The following is a 15,238-nucleotide window of genomic DNA, read 5'->3' as shown; positions in this document are numbered from 1 at the left end:
TGTCATGTACACTTTTCCATTACAGTCACAGTCCTGTTTGAATTGTGGTAATAAAATGCTTGTGGCTGGATAAATGATGAAACAAAGAAGGATATTCAGCTCACATCATGGTGAATATATAGTCCAAACCACATGGTTCTATCAAGGTAGGTGGCAAAAATAGGGATCAGCCATGTTCACAAAAGGGAAATGGGCTGGGCACCAGTAGCTTATTCCTGTAAATCTAGCCCTGTGAGAAGCTGAAATCCATAAGATCACATATCAAGGCTAGCCTGCACAAATTTTTGCTTGCTTTTTAATCTTGTGCATCATTTTAGTAATTTAACAAATGTTCTGACAGGAAGGAGGCAAGAGGGAAATTAAAATTTAATGGACTGCATTCTAAGGTATGGTTCCATTAACAAGTTTCTTTTGTTGTTGTTTGTATTGCTTTTTAATTATTTTTAATAGTTGTACAAAGGAGTTCCATTTAACAAAGCAGTTTATGAATACAATAAATTTTTGATCAGTGTCACAGCTTTGAACATTCTCACTCATCCCTTCACTACTCACTCCTTCCCGTACTCTTCTTAATTTATGAGGATATATAGTGGAAACTTGACTGTCTTCTCCCCCTCTTCTCCTCTTCATTAGTAGAACCTCTTCTTCTCACTTCCCTTCCCCACCCACTTGAGTATCACTTCCTGGCATTTATTTTGTTGAAATTTAAATTAGCCTTTCAAAGGAACTATATTTTTTGAGATCTCTCATGAATCTACCATACATGTAGAATTTTTATATGTATTTCTGATTTATGAAAACAAAATTATCATTTGTACTATCTTCTATCATAGACAAAGAAAAAAGTTACTGTTTTGTATGGTAATGTCCTTGCAACATTGTTTTTCTTTTCTTTTTTGGGTACAATTTTTATTGTAAAAATGCTGTACAGAAGGATTACAGTTACATAAGCAAAGTAAGTACATTTCTTATTGATCATTGTTGCCTCCTCCTTTGTTTTCCCCCATCATCCCTTTCATCCCACCTGCATAACTTATACTGAACCCCTCCAGGCTGAAGTTGTAAAATTCGTTTTCAACATAGTGTTTTGTACATCTCATTGTTACAAGAGGTCAAGCTGTATCCTTATTTAACCATTAGGGACACAAATATCTTTTTTACTTTCTAATATATTGTAATGTACCATGTGATTTTTTGTTGTTGCTTTGTATGTTCCTTCCCCATGTTATACTTCCTATTTTCACTCTATTTGATGTCAGTGTCCTGCATCTTGTATATATGCTTCTCTAATTCAGGGAGGGGAAGAGAAAATACAACATTTTTTATCTTTTGTAATTTTTCATGTGCTTGTTTAAGTTTGTATTTTTAAGGTTTTTAAAATTTTAATTGTAAAAGTGATGTACAGAGGAGTTACAGTTACATGAGTAAGGTAATGGGTGCATTCATTTTTTTTTTTACTTTTTTATTGTAAAGTTACTATAGAGAGGGATTACAGTTACATGAATAAGGTAATGAGTACACTTCATATTGATCATTGTTGTCCTCTCCTTTGTTTTCCCCTGCTATCCCTTCTCGCCCCACCTCCCCAACTCCTCCCTCCCCCAATACCAAAGTTGTAAAGTTTGTTTTCAACATAGTGTCTTGTACATCCCATTGTTACAATAGGTCAACCTGTCTCCTTGTTTCAGCATTTTGTTATTTCCCTTCCCCTTCCCAAATTAGAAAGATGTATTTACAAGAAACAGGGCACTGGAATCAAATACGAGTTATATCATGGGGGAAGAACATACAAAAGAAACAAAAAAATCACATAATACATTGTAAGTACATTAAAAACAACCGCAACAAAGATGAAAACCTCTTGTGTCTCAATTATGGCAACTCTTTTGTTTAACTATTTAAAGATAAAAATATTTTTTAAAAGTCAGAATCATAGCCAGGTGTCAGTGGCTCACGTATGTAATCCTAGCTGAGATCTGAAGATCACTGTTCAATGCCAGCCTTGGCAGGAACATCCATGAGACTCTTATCTCCAATTAATCACCAGAAAATCAGAAGTGGTGCTGTGACTCAAGTGGTAGAGTCCTTGCCTTGAGCTAAGAGCTCAGGGACAACACCCAGGTCCAGTGTTCAAACCCTATGAACAACAACATCAGCAATGACAACAAAGAAGAATCATGATACTTGCAAATAATAGGAACTTAAACATGTATAACCTGTCACACAATAATGAAAACTTTGCATTATACTGTTCAATATTTTTACACACACACACACACACACACACACACACACACATGGTTCTACGTGTAACCCAAAAGCTAATCAAATACCTCAAACATTAATTATTGTTGAGGTACATTTTATCTCAGATATCCTTTATACAAAAACAGCTGTGCCTTTCAAATTCTAATGAAAATATTTTTGAGGAATAAATACTACAAAAGGCTTTCATATATTCCTGATTATTAATGTCCTTATTAAACTACTTAAATGTGACAAGTTAAAACTTTTTATAATATTTCCTTCATTTTTTATTTACCATAGAAATATACTTTAAAATAATGATTTTTAAAGTACAGTATTTAATGTTCTCTCTTTAATTGTGATAAGAACACAACATAAAATCTATTCTCAGCATTTTTTTTCAATGTGCAGTATCATATTGTACATTAGAAGCAAAATATTAGACCACTGGTTTCTGGAACTTTTTATCTTATGTAACTTAAACTTTATTCTCCTTTCTCAACTTTGTTTGACTTGTGTCTAAAAATATCTGTATGTAACTTAACCTTTTCTTGCTTTAATTATTACTTACTTGCTATATGGGAGGAAGTAGAGAAGTTTGGAGCCATTCCTGTGTTTTTTAAACTTCTGTCTGTAACTTGATCTTTGAGAAGATAGAATGACAAAGTATTTAAAGAGAGTGCATTTTTATGAAAACATTCTTCGGAATTTTAAAACTTTCTTCCCCTAGTTTTGAGTTTTATGTTTTCTTTTTGCTATTACTGGGGTTTGAACTTAGCGCTATATATTCATTTGGTTTGCTTATTTGACTGATACTTCATCCCCTGATCTATACCTCCAGCATAGATTTTGTTGGTTGTTTTGGAGATGGACAACTGAAAGATGTGTCATCAGGGTCTCAAATAGCAATCCTCTCAGTTGTAGCATCTAAGAAGGGATTATGATATGAACTACAAGTGACTCTCCAAATTTTCGATTTTGTGCTCAGGTAAATTTAATAATGTCCAGTTTCAAAGCATATGTTTATTTAAATAGATGCTGTTTTTGAATTGACAGATGAAATTATATTCCATAAAATATTCTATTGGGAATGTCTGTTTCATATTAATTGTATTAACTCTGTCTACTTTTAACATTTCTGACATTTTATTTCCTTGGGAAAAAGTTGATTAAAAAGTAACTTGAAATTAACAGCATTCTTAACCTGGTCCCAAAGCCTTAATCAGACTGTGTATGTCCTTGACTATACTATGGGCACCAATGTTGACAGAACCTTTTTTTCTGAAACAGAAGGTAGGTATATATGATCCGTCTTCAACATTTTCTTGATGCCCTTCCCCCCAGTCCCATCAAGCACAATATTTGAAGCAAAAGAATCCTTGCTCTGGGATTATCCCCTGGGCCAACTGGATAAAATGAGCAACAAAGGCAAAGCTGATTGGTGACACTGTTGAGGTTTGGAAAGAAGGCAATCTTGGATGATAAAATTTGACAAATGCAAGAGACTAGTCTAGGAAGAAGACTTCAAAGGAACATTATCCCACTTCTCAGGTAACTCTCAGGCCAAGGCCACGTCCACTGATACAATTATGTCATCTGCTGGATTAATAAATGATTGCATTGAAGATAGGTGTTAATTTATAAACCTGGTCTTCAACCAGAGTGCCAAGAACAAGGAAATCTCTATCTCTTCAACAATTTTTGCTGGGAAGGTTGGATATCCATTTGATAAAAAAATAAAATTTGATCCTATCACCTATCATAAACACAAGTCAACTCAAAATAAAAACTAACCAAACACAAAACCTGTAAACTCTTAGAGAAAAGCCACATGGAGGAAAAGCTCATTATCATCAATGCTGACAGTGATTTCTTTTGTATGACACTTAAAGCAGAGACAAAAGCAAAATAGTCAGATGGGACTAAGTGGAACTAATGTAACTTCTGCACATCTAAGGCAGCAATCAACATGAAAAATATGACTTACGCAATGATAAAAATATGTATAATTATTTAACACATAATATACATTCATGTCCAATACACATAAACAACTCCTACAACCCAATAGCAAAAAGAATGAAATAATTTGATTAAAAATTACAGATAATACATTTGAACATAATTTCTTACAAGGAGACATTCAAATGCACATTACATATGCAAAACTATTCTTACCATCACTAATCATCATATTAACAAGAATGGGGTTGGGTTTGCAAAATTAAATTTGCAAAAGGAAATTCAATCAAGTGCATGAAAGCATAATATTGGGAAATGTTAGGATGTTACATTAGAAAAGCAGTATAAGAATCATAAAACATGATAAAGCATTTGTAAAAAAACTATAAAGTACATGCATAGACAATAAACATACATGAATTTTCTAGGAAAATGGTCGCTTTCTTCTTTCTTCTTAAAAATAGTGTTCAATATATTGAATCTATGTCAGGTGTAATAAAAACTGAAACACTGAATTTTAAAGAGTAAGAATTTTAAGTGGATAAGTATTAATGAGAGACAAATTAACCAAGAAAATTAACTAGGAAATTAAAAACAACGCACACAGATCCTTGTGGTGTTAACGTGAAAATTCTGTACCATTCTGTGTACTTCCTAGAAATGTCATAGTTGGCCCATATTTTGTAGGTAATCACTAGATTTTTTTTTTATTAATTCTGTTTAGTACCAAGAAATCATCCTTATTGTCCAAGAGGTCCAGGACCTAGACTGAAGTAAAGTCTTAGTATACATCACTTGTTTTAATAAATAAGCAAAACAATGAGCAATTTTCCTCAATAATTTGAGATTAATAATCTATATTCAAGTCATTGTGAGGGGAAGGGCTTTAGTCAAGAGACTTTAGACTTTCTTTAAGGCTTCTTTGTTGAAGAATCTTAAGAAAAATAGTTGAACATAGATGCCATTAAGAAACACCTGAAGCAGACACCCTGAAAACATTACAGAATGGAATAGGAGAAACTCTAGACCTCCTTGGCACAAGCCAAAGAATTTTCTTAGTAAAGACCCAGAAACACAAGTCAATGAAAAATCGAACAATGAGATTGTATTAAATTGCAGAGTTTTTGTATGGCAAAGGACATAGTTAGCAAGATCAGTAGAAAGCCAATGGACTAGGAGAAGATCTTCACTTTCCATACAACAGACAAGGGTCTAATATCTAAAATATACTTGGAACTCAAAAATTTAAATCCCCTCAAAACAAATCCTCAACGAAACAACAACCACAGTAATAAGTGGGCAAATACTTAAAGAGAGACTTAGCTGAAGAAGAAATAAGAATAGACAATAGACACATGAAAAAATGCTAAATTTCTCTGGCCATAGAAGAAATGCAAATCCAAACATTTGGATGAGATTCCACCTCATCCCAGTTAAAATGACTATAATCAAAAATCTCCTAACAACAGATGCTGGAGGGGATGTGGCTAAAAGGGAGCCCTACTGCATTGTTGGTGGGAGTGTAAAGTTGTTCAACCAAGTTGGAAAGTAGTATGGAGTTTCCTCAAAAGACTACACATAGAGCTCCCTTATGATCAGCAATCCCACTCTTGGGCATTTACTCAAATGATCACAAACAAGGCCATACTAAATCTACCATCACAACTATATTTATCACAACATTATTAACCATAGCTAAGATATGGAACCAACACAGATGCCCCTCAGTAGATGAATGGATCAAGAAAATGTGGTATATATATATCTATATATATATATATATATATATACATACAATGGAATTATATGCTTCCATCAGAAAGAATGACACTGGAAAAAAAAAGACTTAGAAAAAAAGCATAGTAAGTGAAATTAGCCAGGCCCAAAGAAATATAGAATCCCTTAACATTATTCTCGATGCTCTTTAGAAAGCAAATATATTTCTGTTCCTGAATAAAACAGAGAATTAAAGATTTAGATAAATTACACTGAATGCTGCCAGTGGTGTCTCCTCCAGTGAATGTAAAAATACATTTAGCATGAAAACTAGGACCAGATGTTACCTTAACAATCATCTTTCAAGTGTATCCAGTGAGCTGCCCTGCTCCCCAATGCTCTTTTGACTTCTCATAATGAAGATGGTTTTCTTATGGCTATGAAAGCATAGAAAAGGTGTGACTGGCAGTGGTGATTTAAGACATAATCATGTTATGAACTTCCTTTGTGAAATTGGATAGCAATTCACCAACATACAAAGAAGCTGGAGAATCCTGCAGTAGTAGATTTCTTCTCTTCACCCTGTCGCACAGAGATAGGGGAATTTTCTTGCCATGTATTAGGCAAGAGGAAAACAAGGGACATAAAGAGTGCTTGTGATTCCATTCTACTCCATTTAAAATAAGCAACGAGGCAGAGAATTCTAGGGGGAACACAAGCTCTGGTGACAGGATTTCATCTATAGTTGAAGTGTTAAGGAACCACTCCACTGGGAAGAGTGTCATTCTACAGGACAGACCTGAGGGTCTAATGGATGACTTCATCCTGTCAAGTCAGCCCAGACAAATGGAATTAAAGTGTTTTCACTGATGGAATCCAAATAGTGCAGGTTCACAAGATAGCACCCTTCCAGGACTCAAGCATCAACCAACACAGATAAAAGAAAGAGCTTTGAACCAATCGAATACTACATAGGTGAAGGATTCTGTGTGGACACAATTAATATGGATTTGCTTTCTGAATCAAATTTGCCTCCCTTATATAGTAAACAAAAATATGCTGTCAATTTTAAAATAAGGGGAAAAACTTTTTTAATGAACCACATTTGCGACATAATCAGGCTAAAATGTGAGTTATAATAGGAGTTTGACTTCAGAAATATCCATGATTTAATGTCTCATCCAAGAATTTAACATAAAATTATGTTGAATTCGATGTGTGCTTCCTTGTTGCTCTTTGAATCTTCTCCGCCTTCTCATTTAGAATCTGCTGATATCAACTTCTTTGCAATCTTCCAGATATTTTCTTCAGACTAAAATATATTTCCTACCCTCTGGTTCAAGTGTCCATTTCTTGTAAGTGGTCACCCTAGATTACTCTAGAAATCTAGAGTTACTTCTCTTCAGGAAACCTGTGGATGGGACATCCTTCCAGAACCAGAAATGTCCTGCTGCCTATCACCCACGTCCTTCATGACTAAAACCAATAACAATGGTTTCCTCCCATCACCTCAAAATTAATTGTGTGATGATGAGTGAATGAATGAAGTGCAGATTGAAAATAATTCTTATTCCAAGTCCTTTCAAAAGTGTTCATTCGGGGCTGGGAAGGGGGCTCAGTGGTAGGTTGCTTGACTTGCATGCCTGAGGCCTTGGTTTCGATTCATCAGCACTACATAAGCAAAAAGAAAAAAGCCGGAAGTGGCGCTGTGGCTCAAATGGTACAGTGATAGCCTTGAGCTGAAGAGCTGAGGGACAACGCCCAGACCCAGAGTTCAGCCCCCACTACTGGACCGAAAAAAGAAGTGTTCATTCAAAGTAAGAGGGAATGTATACATTTTTCTTTAAAACAAAAATTACAGCCATTGTTTTTTTCAGCACCTCATGAATACAGCACTGAAGGAATCTGCTGAGGTTAAGTCAATAATTTTGGTGTCACACACACCTGGTGTCCCAGTGACCAGGCTATGTGTTAAAAAAAATCTACTTTGTGTGTCAGCAATTAAAGTTGAAAACTGCAGAAGGGACTGTAATTCAGGGGAAGAATTTAGATTTCCTAAAATAGCGAAATTTCACATGCAGAAAACAAAAACAGATTTTAAAAACTCCCCAAGAGCAGCAAGAATAGGATATGTGATAGGGGAGGAGAGAAGGATTTTACTAAAATTCTGTCCAGAAGTGACTACATAATGTCACAAAATGAACAAGTCTTCACACATCAATACATTCAGAAGTCTGTACCCCCATCTATGATGTGGCTCAGGACTTACATTGCTTTGCCATTACTATTGCACTGAAAGTGCATTTCTTTTACTGCCTTTTAGGTATGCAGGAGAACAACTTAACTTCCTTATTACTTCCACCCTAGCTGGAGGAGCATTTAGAAGAAACATTGAGAAGCTATTCATTGATCTACTTAGTTTTGAATTTACTGTGTGGTTTTGTTGGCAAAAGTGAACATACTTTTATACAAAAATGTATGAACCCCTAGGAAAATGAAAACCACCTTTTTGCCCCCTATCAGCACTCTGACCACTAGCTGTCATGTCCCCACAGGACGGCTAGTGTTATTTAAAAGACTCAAATATTTAGATAATACAATTTTCTCTACTTTAATATTATCCAGTGGCTTTCTGAGGAGCATTATGTTCTATTTTTCTTCCTTGTTAACTCTTCTTCCTTTAATGGCAAGCCCTTTTTGGCCACATACCTCCAGAGCAAGGCTTTTGCGAAGACAGAGATTTTTTTTTTGCCTTTGCTGTTATCCTCAATTTGGATTTTCTCTCCAACATAGGTTGGCTTATCTCCCTTCATTTCCCAACTTAACTAGCACTTCTTCTGGGAGTCCATTTCTTGAACATTTTTTCTGAATATGTAACCATCCATTTTAGTCTCATGTAGGATTGTCCAATTTAATTTCTATCATTAAAAGTTTTTTTCCTCAAATTATTTGCTGAGTTCACTTAAGGCTTCCATTCTTAAGTAACTGAAATTCTATGAATAAAACCATGCACATAATAACTATTTTTAAAAACGAGTTAATAAGCCCCTAAATATACCCTAGAATTTGCAAATATTTTGTTATTTACTTCAGGTAGTTCTGTTCTAGATTTCCCATGGAACAAAAAAATCTACGATCTACCAAGAGCCAAACTGGCATCAACTCTCATCTTTCTTCTTTACCACTAATGGTCCAATCACTCAGATATAAGGCGGAAGGATTCAGGCAGCTGTTTTAAGAAGGTGATTAAGGCCACATTAACATCAACAATATGATGGCTTAAGAGGCAACATTTAATATTTGTAGAAACGATTACGTATAATGGTAACACTCTTAGTCAAAAACACCAGAAATTTTGTGAGAGGAATGAGAACACCACAATAAAAATGTAGACTGAAACAGAAAACAGCATGAAAGTTGAACATTCGTGTTGCCAGATTTCTCTTTATTGACTCATCTTTGATAAAAGTGTAAACAATGCTTTCGTTTGTACCAATTTCTTATAGGTCTCTTAAGTAAATTTCACTCTAGTACCACTAAAACTAACATTTACTTCATGAATACAGAATGTGTTCATTGTGTCCGTACTAAGTAATTATTATGTAATTTAACATTTTCAACAGCTTGTCAAGCTGCAAAGTAGATCCTCATGGAAGATTGTAGCCTCAGAGAACCTGAAATCTCCCAGTTGCTGTCTGGTAAAGCCAGTATTTAATCCCTGGTTAATTTGTCGCCTGATCCCATGGTTAACTAATTTAATTGTTTTATTTACTCTCAAGCTGAAAAATAAATTATGATATGTAAATGGAAAATTGGGCTGTTATCATGTAGAATTAAGTGATAATTCCACTTGTACCTTATATTATTTTCAACCTAAAAATACAATAAAAATTTTCACATTTTGAGCATCTATTAGCCCATAGTACATTATTAATTATATTGTATGTAATCTATTGGCTCATTATGCATGGGCATTCATTTTGATATGTCCATATGTGCATAGAGTGTACCTTGTTTAGCTTTCTCCTTTCCATTTTTTTTTCCTTCATCCATTCTCCCAGCTTTACAAACAAACCTCAATAAGCTTTATTGTTTCATTTTCATACCTGTAGGAAAAGAATATCTACCATATTTATTTAAAATAAATTTCAGACTTACTATGTTGCTATATCCTTGTCTGATTTCTTGGTTGACTGAAACTTTGTTAATGCCTAAACCATTTAGCTTGCATTAGTTTTCAATATAGCTTCTACTTTATGGAGGTATGAGTGGTAAAGATTTCAGAAAAGCATGTAATTTGCACCAAGTGAGCTATCTACTGATTTTTCAAGGTTATAAGAATAATATGTAAATTGGAGAACAAAATTGGTCTTAACATGTACTTGTCTACAGAAAAGCATGAACAGAAAAGCATAGAAGATCAAGTGATTGGAGTCATTCCTTCTAAAGTTATAGATTTAAGTAAGAGACTCAAGAATAATATGTACACAATTTTTAATTACAGGTTAGTGTAGGAATATTTTTAATCAAAATGATCTGATAGAAAAATGAAAATATCTCCAATGTTTGTATAAAAACAGTTTTATAAATTTTGCTGGTTAAATTGATCCATATTCGCATCTTGACAAAGATATAATCACCAAGCAGGGCACTGGTGACTCACACCTGCAGCTATTCATGAGGCTGATATCTGAGGATCTCATTTCAAAGACAGTGGGGTGGAAAAGTCTGTGAGACTCTATTCTCCAATAAACAACTCAGTAAAAGCCAGAAATGGAACTGTGCCTCACGTGCTAGCTTTGAGCACAAAGATGCGCTGTGACAGCACCCAGCCCCTGAGTTCAACCCCAGGGTCAGGAAGATAGATAGATAGATAGATAGATAGATAGATAGATAGATAGATAGATAGATAGATACATCACCATTGAGTGATTTATCCTCCTGTTAATATTATTGTGATCTTGCTTCATTCTGACATCATGGTGTACTAAAATACCAGATTTCTTTCTGTATGGATGTGATAAGATTGCTTTGCTTGAGCCTGGGGTACATCTCAATGGTATGGTGCTTGCTTAGCATGTCTGAGGCCCTGGATTTGAGCACTAGCTTTACAAAAAAAAACAGAGAAAAAAAGAAACAGCAAGGGTGGTCAGGCAGTGTAGCTCAAGTGATGGAATGCTTGCTTAGCAAATGGAAGACCCTGAGTTTATAACCCACTTCTGCCAAAGTGAAACAAATCAATGATGACAAAAATCCTCTAAATAATTTTGTGATGAACATATTTGACAATGTGAGCAAATTTCTTAACACTGTTTGCGGCCTATAGTAATACAAAACATTTTTCCTTAAGTCACCTTCATTCTGAATCTAATATATAAAAAGCTAAATTCAATTTTCTCTAAGATGTAAAAGTAAATAATTCTATAATTTTAAGATAACCAATGAGGAAGACAAACTAGCCAGAAGAAATATTATGGAGTTACTCCACTCTAAAAAATGAATATTTTGGGAAGGGAAAAAACAAATCATTTAAATAAGGATACAGGTAGACCCATTGCAACAATGAGATGTACAAATCGTTATGTTGAAAAACGAATTTACAACTTTGGGGGGGGATAGGGTGTGTGGAGGTGGGGGGAGTATGGGAAGGGATGGGAAAGGGAAACGATACTCTCATACACACATGTAATGTATCCCAATTAAGCCCACTCTCTCCATTTCTTTAACTCACAACCCCTCCAAACAGCCTCTATCCATAACCAAAAGGAAAACTTTAAAAAATGATCTCACTACAGGAATCTGGCTTGCCTATAAAAAAAAAAAGTGAACCCTAATAGGCTTGAAGGAGGAAATTAAATATTCCTGGCACTGAGGGGGGTTTTGCCTTTGTTAAACTGAGCACAGTGACACACGATTGGATGTGAAGAGATGCTTTGTAGGTAAGCAAGCTAAATTTAGTATGATTCATTTCTAGTACTGTGTTCGATTTAATCTTGCAAAAATCAATAAGCCAGTTATCTTTTTCATTCCCTCCTGAATATCTGCCTCATGCCATTAATCTGAGTTTTGTGGGCACAGTAGCTTAAATGGATGCTATCTTTAAAGCAATAAGATGGCTCTTCCTTTAACTAATCTCTTTGCTTGGGAAACATCAGAACTTCTTCTTTCTTGAGACATCATGAAGACATAGGTAATGCCTAGTGTCTTATGGCCCAGATTTTCTCTATGGTCTGCAGAAAGATGTCATGCCAACTCTGCTTTTGTTCTTCAGGGAAGTAATATCATTTGTGGAAATGCAGAGGGAATATGGAAACTCCTAGCTACTGGTGTTAGAGATGAAGATGAAACAATTAAGAAATAAGCTACTTATAAGCCAAGTTTCATTGTGCCATCCACTGTTTATTATAGTGTTTATCATATGTCAGAATCAAAATTAAACATGCATGCACTAACATTTTTACATCTTGCATTTTATTTTAACTCTATATTTCATAACAAAAATGTAATTACATTACAAAGACAAATAAGAACAGCATAAGTTATTTGCTTCAGTTGAGAAGGGTTCTCTGGTATAGAGAGTTCCCAACACATAGGAAGTCTCTTTACTAGCTGGTCACAGGTGGCTCATGTCTGTAATCCTAGCTACTCAGAATGCTGAGATCTGAGACTCACAGTTCAAAGCCAGCCCTGTCAGGAAAGTCCGAGAGGCCCTGATCTCCAATAAACCACTAGAAAACCAGAAATGACTCTGTGCCTCAAGCGGTAGAGCACTCACTTTGAGCGGAAGAGCTCAGGGATAGTGCCCAGGCCCAGAATTCAATCTCCACAACCAAGAAAAAAAAAGAAAGAAAAAAAAAGGAAATAAAAGCTCTTTACTTATGATTATGGGTTACCAGGAGAAAAAACAAGGCTTGACAGGATACTGGAAGGAGTTAGTTGGGTATCTCCAGATAAAGGAATTCTTAGTAGCATTCACAAAACTCACATTTCCATTTTCGAGATCAAGAAACACACCAATGCGGCCCACTGGTCTCTCTATAAAGTGAGGAAGCAATGGAGCGGTGGTAAAGATACTATAATGAATGTTCCCCTTGCCAGAGAAAAGAAGAACAATGTCCTCAGATTCATTCAGAAAAAGGTTGCTCCCTATTGCTGAATTTCTGAAGACGCCCACAGCCCAGGTGGAGAAGCCTTGGACACTGAGCTCCCAGTAATGTTTCCCAGAGCTGAACTCTTGGATTCCTGAAAGAGCAACATAGTTGGATTCTTCATGATTCTGAATCAAATGACAATAGGTGATCTCCACTCGATAATGGTTGAGGTTATCCATCAATCTAGGAATGGGAGGAGGGCTGAGCTCTGGCTTCTTCAGCTGGGGCATGAAGAGCAAGGCACTCTCGCATCTTTCCAGGGTGTCTTCTAAATGCCGCAGGAGTTCCAGGTCTAGCTTTTGGTAGGTTTTCATCAGCTCCTGATATATGTTTCTGAGGTTACTGCTTTTCTGAAGCATTTGGGTTTCCATTGTCCTGAGTTGCAGAAAGATGACTCTTCCTTTCTCTTTGAGTATCTCCGAAAGTCGTATTTCCTCCTCCTGGAGACCCAGATGCAGTGCTGAATAAAAATCTTTGGTCATCTCCCTGTGTAGATTCATGTACCAAACCCACTGGTTGATGATGTTCCTCTTCTCGTATATATTGCTCTGGTTTTCTTGTATCTTCTCCCATATAGTGTCCATTTCCTTTAAAATAATCTTCCGTTTGTCTGCAGCAATACAGTCGACAGGTTGGTGTCTGTGAGCCTCATGTTCCCGAGACGGGGAGCAGTGAGGACACAGCAGGCTCTTGTCCACTTCACAAAACATCTGCTTGGTCTCCTTGTGTGTGCAGCATGTATGCTCCTCGGAGCTCAGGAATTGTCGGAGGCTGATTTGTCGGCTGATGGACACCAGACTCTGTAGGGCAATGTTGGTTTTGAGCTCTTCTTGCTGAGTGGGTTGCCTGCACACAGGGCACCTGGCTGGAGTCTCAGCTTCTTCCCAGAGGAGGCGCAGACACGGTCGACACAAACTGTGCCCACAGTGGATGGTGACTGGGTCGATAAAGGTTTCCATGCAGATGGGGCATCTCAACTCTTCCTGGAAGGCTTGGGCAATGTCCCACTCCATCTTTCCAAACAAAGAGGATGGAGAGAGCTGATTCTCCTGCTCTGGTCCTCACCACTGGCAAGCTCTCTCCAAGTGCTGTCCATGGCAAGGCGGTGGGATGTGCGGAATAGCTTGATTCCCTAGTTCCATTTTTTTACACTTGGGGTGGGAGGGCTTAGAGAAGGGTGTGTAGAGAAGGGTGTGCAATTCATTTCCATATCAATTGGAATTGAGATTAAAAACAAGGCCCCACCCTTTTACTGTTGCTTTCAGTGAATTTCTGGTACAAGTTGTGTTTGTCCTTGTTATAACTATGCTCCGAACAACCATTGGAGTATCAAAGTTTATCTGATTTGGAAAAGGGAAGTGGAATCATAGATCAACCAAGGGGGAAGCAATGCAACAGTGATACTCACTAGACACTGTGTTAGAAATGAGCTTTACAACATGGGAGGGGGCAGTCACGAGAACCGAAAGCAGGAGAAAGGGAGGGGATAACACCTTAGGAAAAGAAATATACTTGGTACCTTTTGTTTGTTACTATAACCTTTCTGTGCATCACCTCTATAATAAAATAAAATAATGGTAAGAAAAGAAAAAGAAAAAGAAAGGAAGAAAAAGAAAGAAATAAAGGACAGGAGAAAGAAAGAAAAAAGAAAAAGAAAGAAAAGAAAGAAAGAGAATAAAGAATTGTCTCAGCAAGACAGAAAATATTTCTAGGTGTACCATCAACCAAAAATCGTCAAGCAAACACATAGAACAGGCAGGCTGCTCCCCTATTTATCCTGACTGCCTCAGGCCCTGCCCCTCTGCTCAGATTGGCCAAGCTCAGGTTCACAATTTGCTCAATATTGGCTAGTTTAAATAGGGTAAAATATATTTACATAAGGTGACTTTGAAATGTGGTGAAGGGTACACAAGAAATCTCAAAATATACCCACACCCTCTGCTATTTCCGGAAGAGTCTAGGGTGTGTCTTACTCCCATCATGTAAAGAAACCTATTTAAGACCAAAGCAGTTCCTCTTTTACTCAACAGGAGCCAAACCACCAGACCAAAGCAGGAAATTTTTAGCAAGGTTCTCTGACAATTCTCTTCTCTCTCTCTCTTTTTTTTTTTTTTTACTATTTTTTTCTTTTAACTATTTTAATACTAGTCTCCATGTGATTT

The 15,238-nt window shown here is 36.3% G+C and overlaps 1 protein-coding gene across 1 annotated transcript; it reads right to left on the bottom strand.

The window, feature by feature from the left end:
- Positions 1 to 12,814: 12,814 nt before the first annotated feature.
- LOC122098325 (tripartite motif-containing protein 43-like) lies at positions 12,815 to 14,089 on the bottom strand. Its single transcript, XM_042668705.1, has one exon. It carries the CDS (start codon positions 14,087 to 14,089, stop codon positions 12,815 to 12,817), a length of 1,275 nt encoding a protein of 424 aa, XP_042524639.1.
- Between the last annotated feature and the right edge of the window lie 1,149 nt (positions 14,090 to 15,238).

Source organism: Dipodomys spectabilis, unplaced genomic scaffold (genome assembly GCF_019054845.1).
Source record: "Dipodomys spectabilis isolate Male_0828 unplaced genomic scaffold, ASM1905484v1 ptg000475l, whole genome shotgun sequence".
NCBI lineage: Eukaryota > Metazoa > Chordata > Mammalia > Rodentia > Heteromyidae > Dipodomys > Dipodomys spectabilis.
Note: the sequence above shows the minus strand (reverse complement) of the source record. Positions and strands in the feature narration are given on the sequence as shown.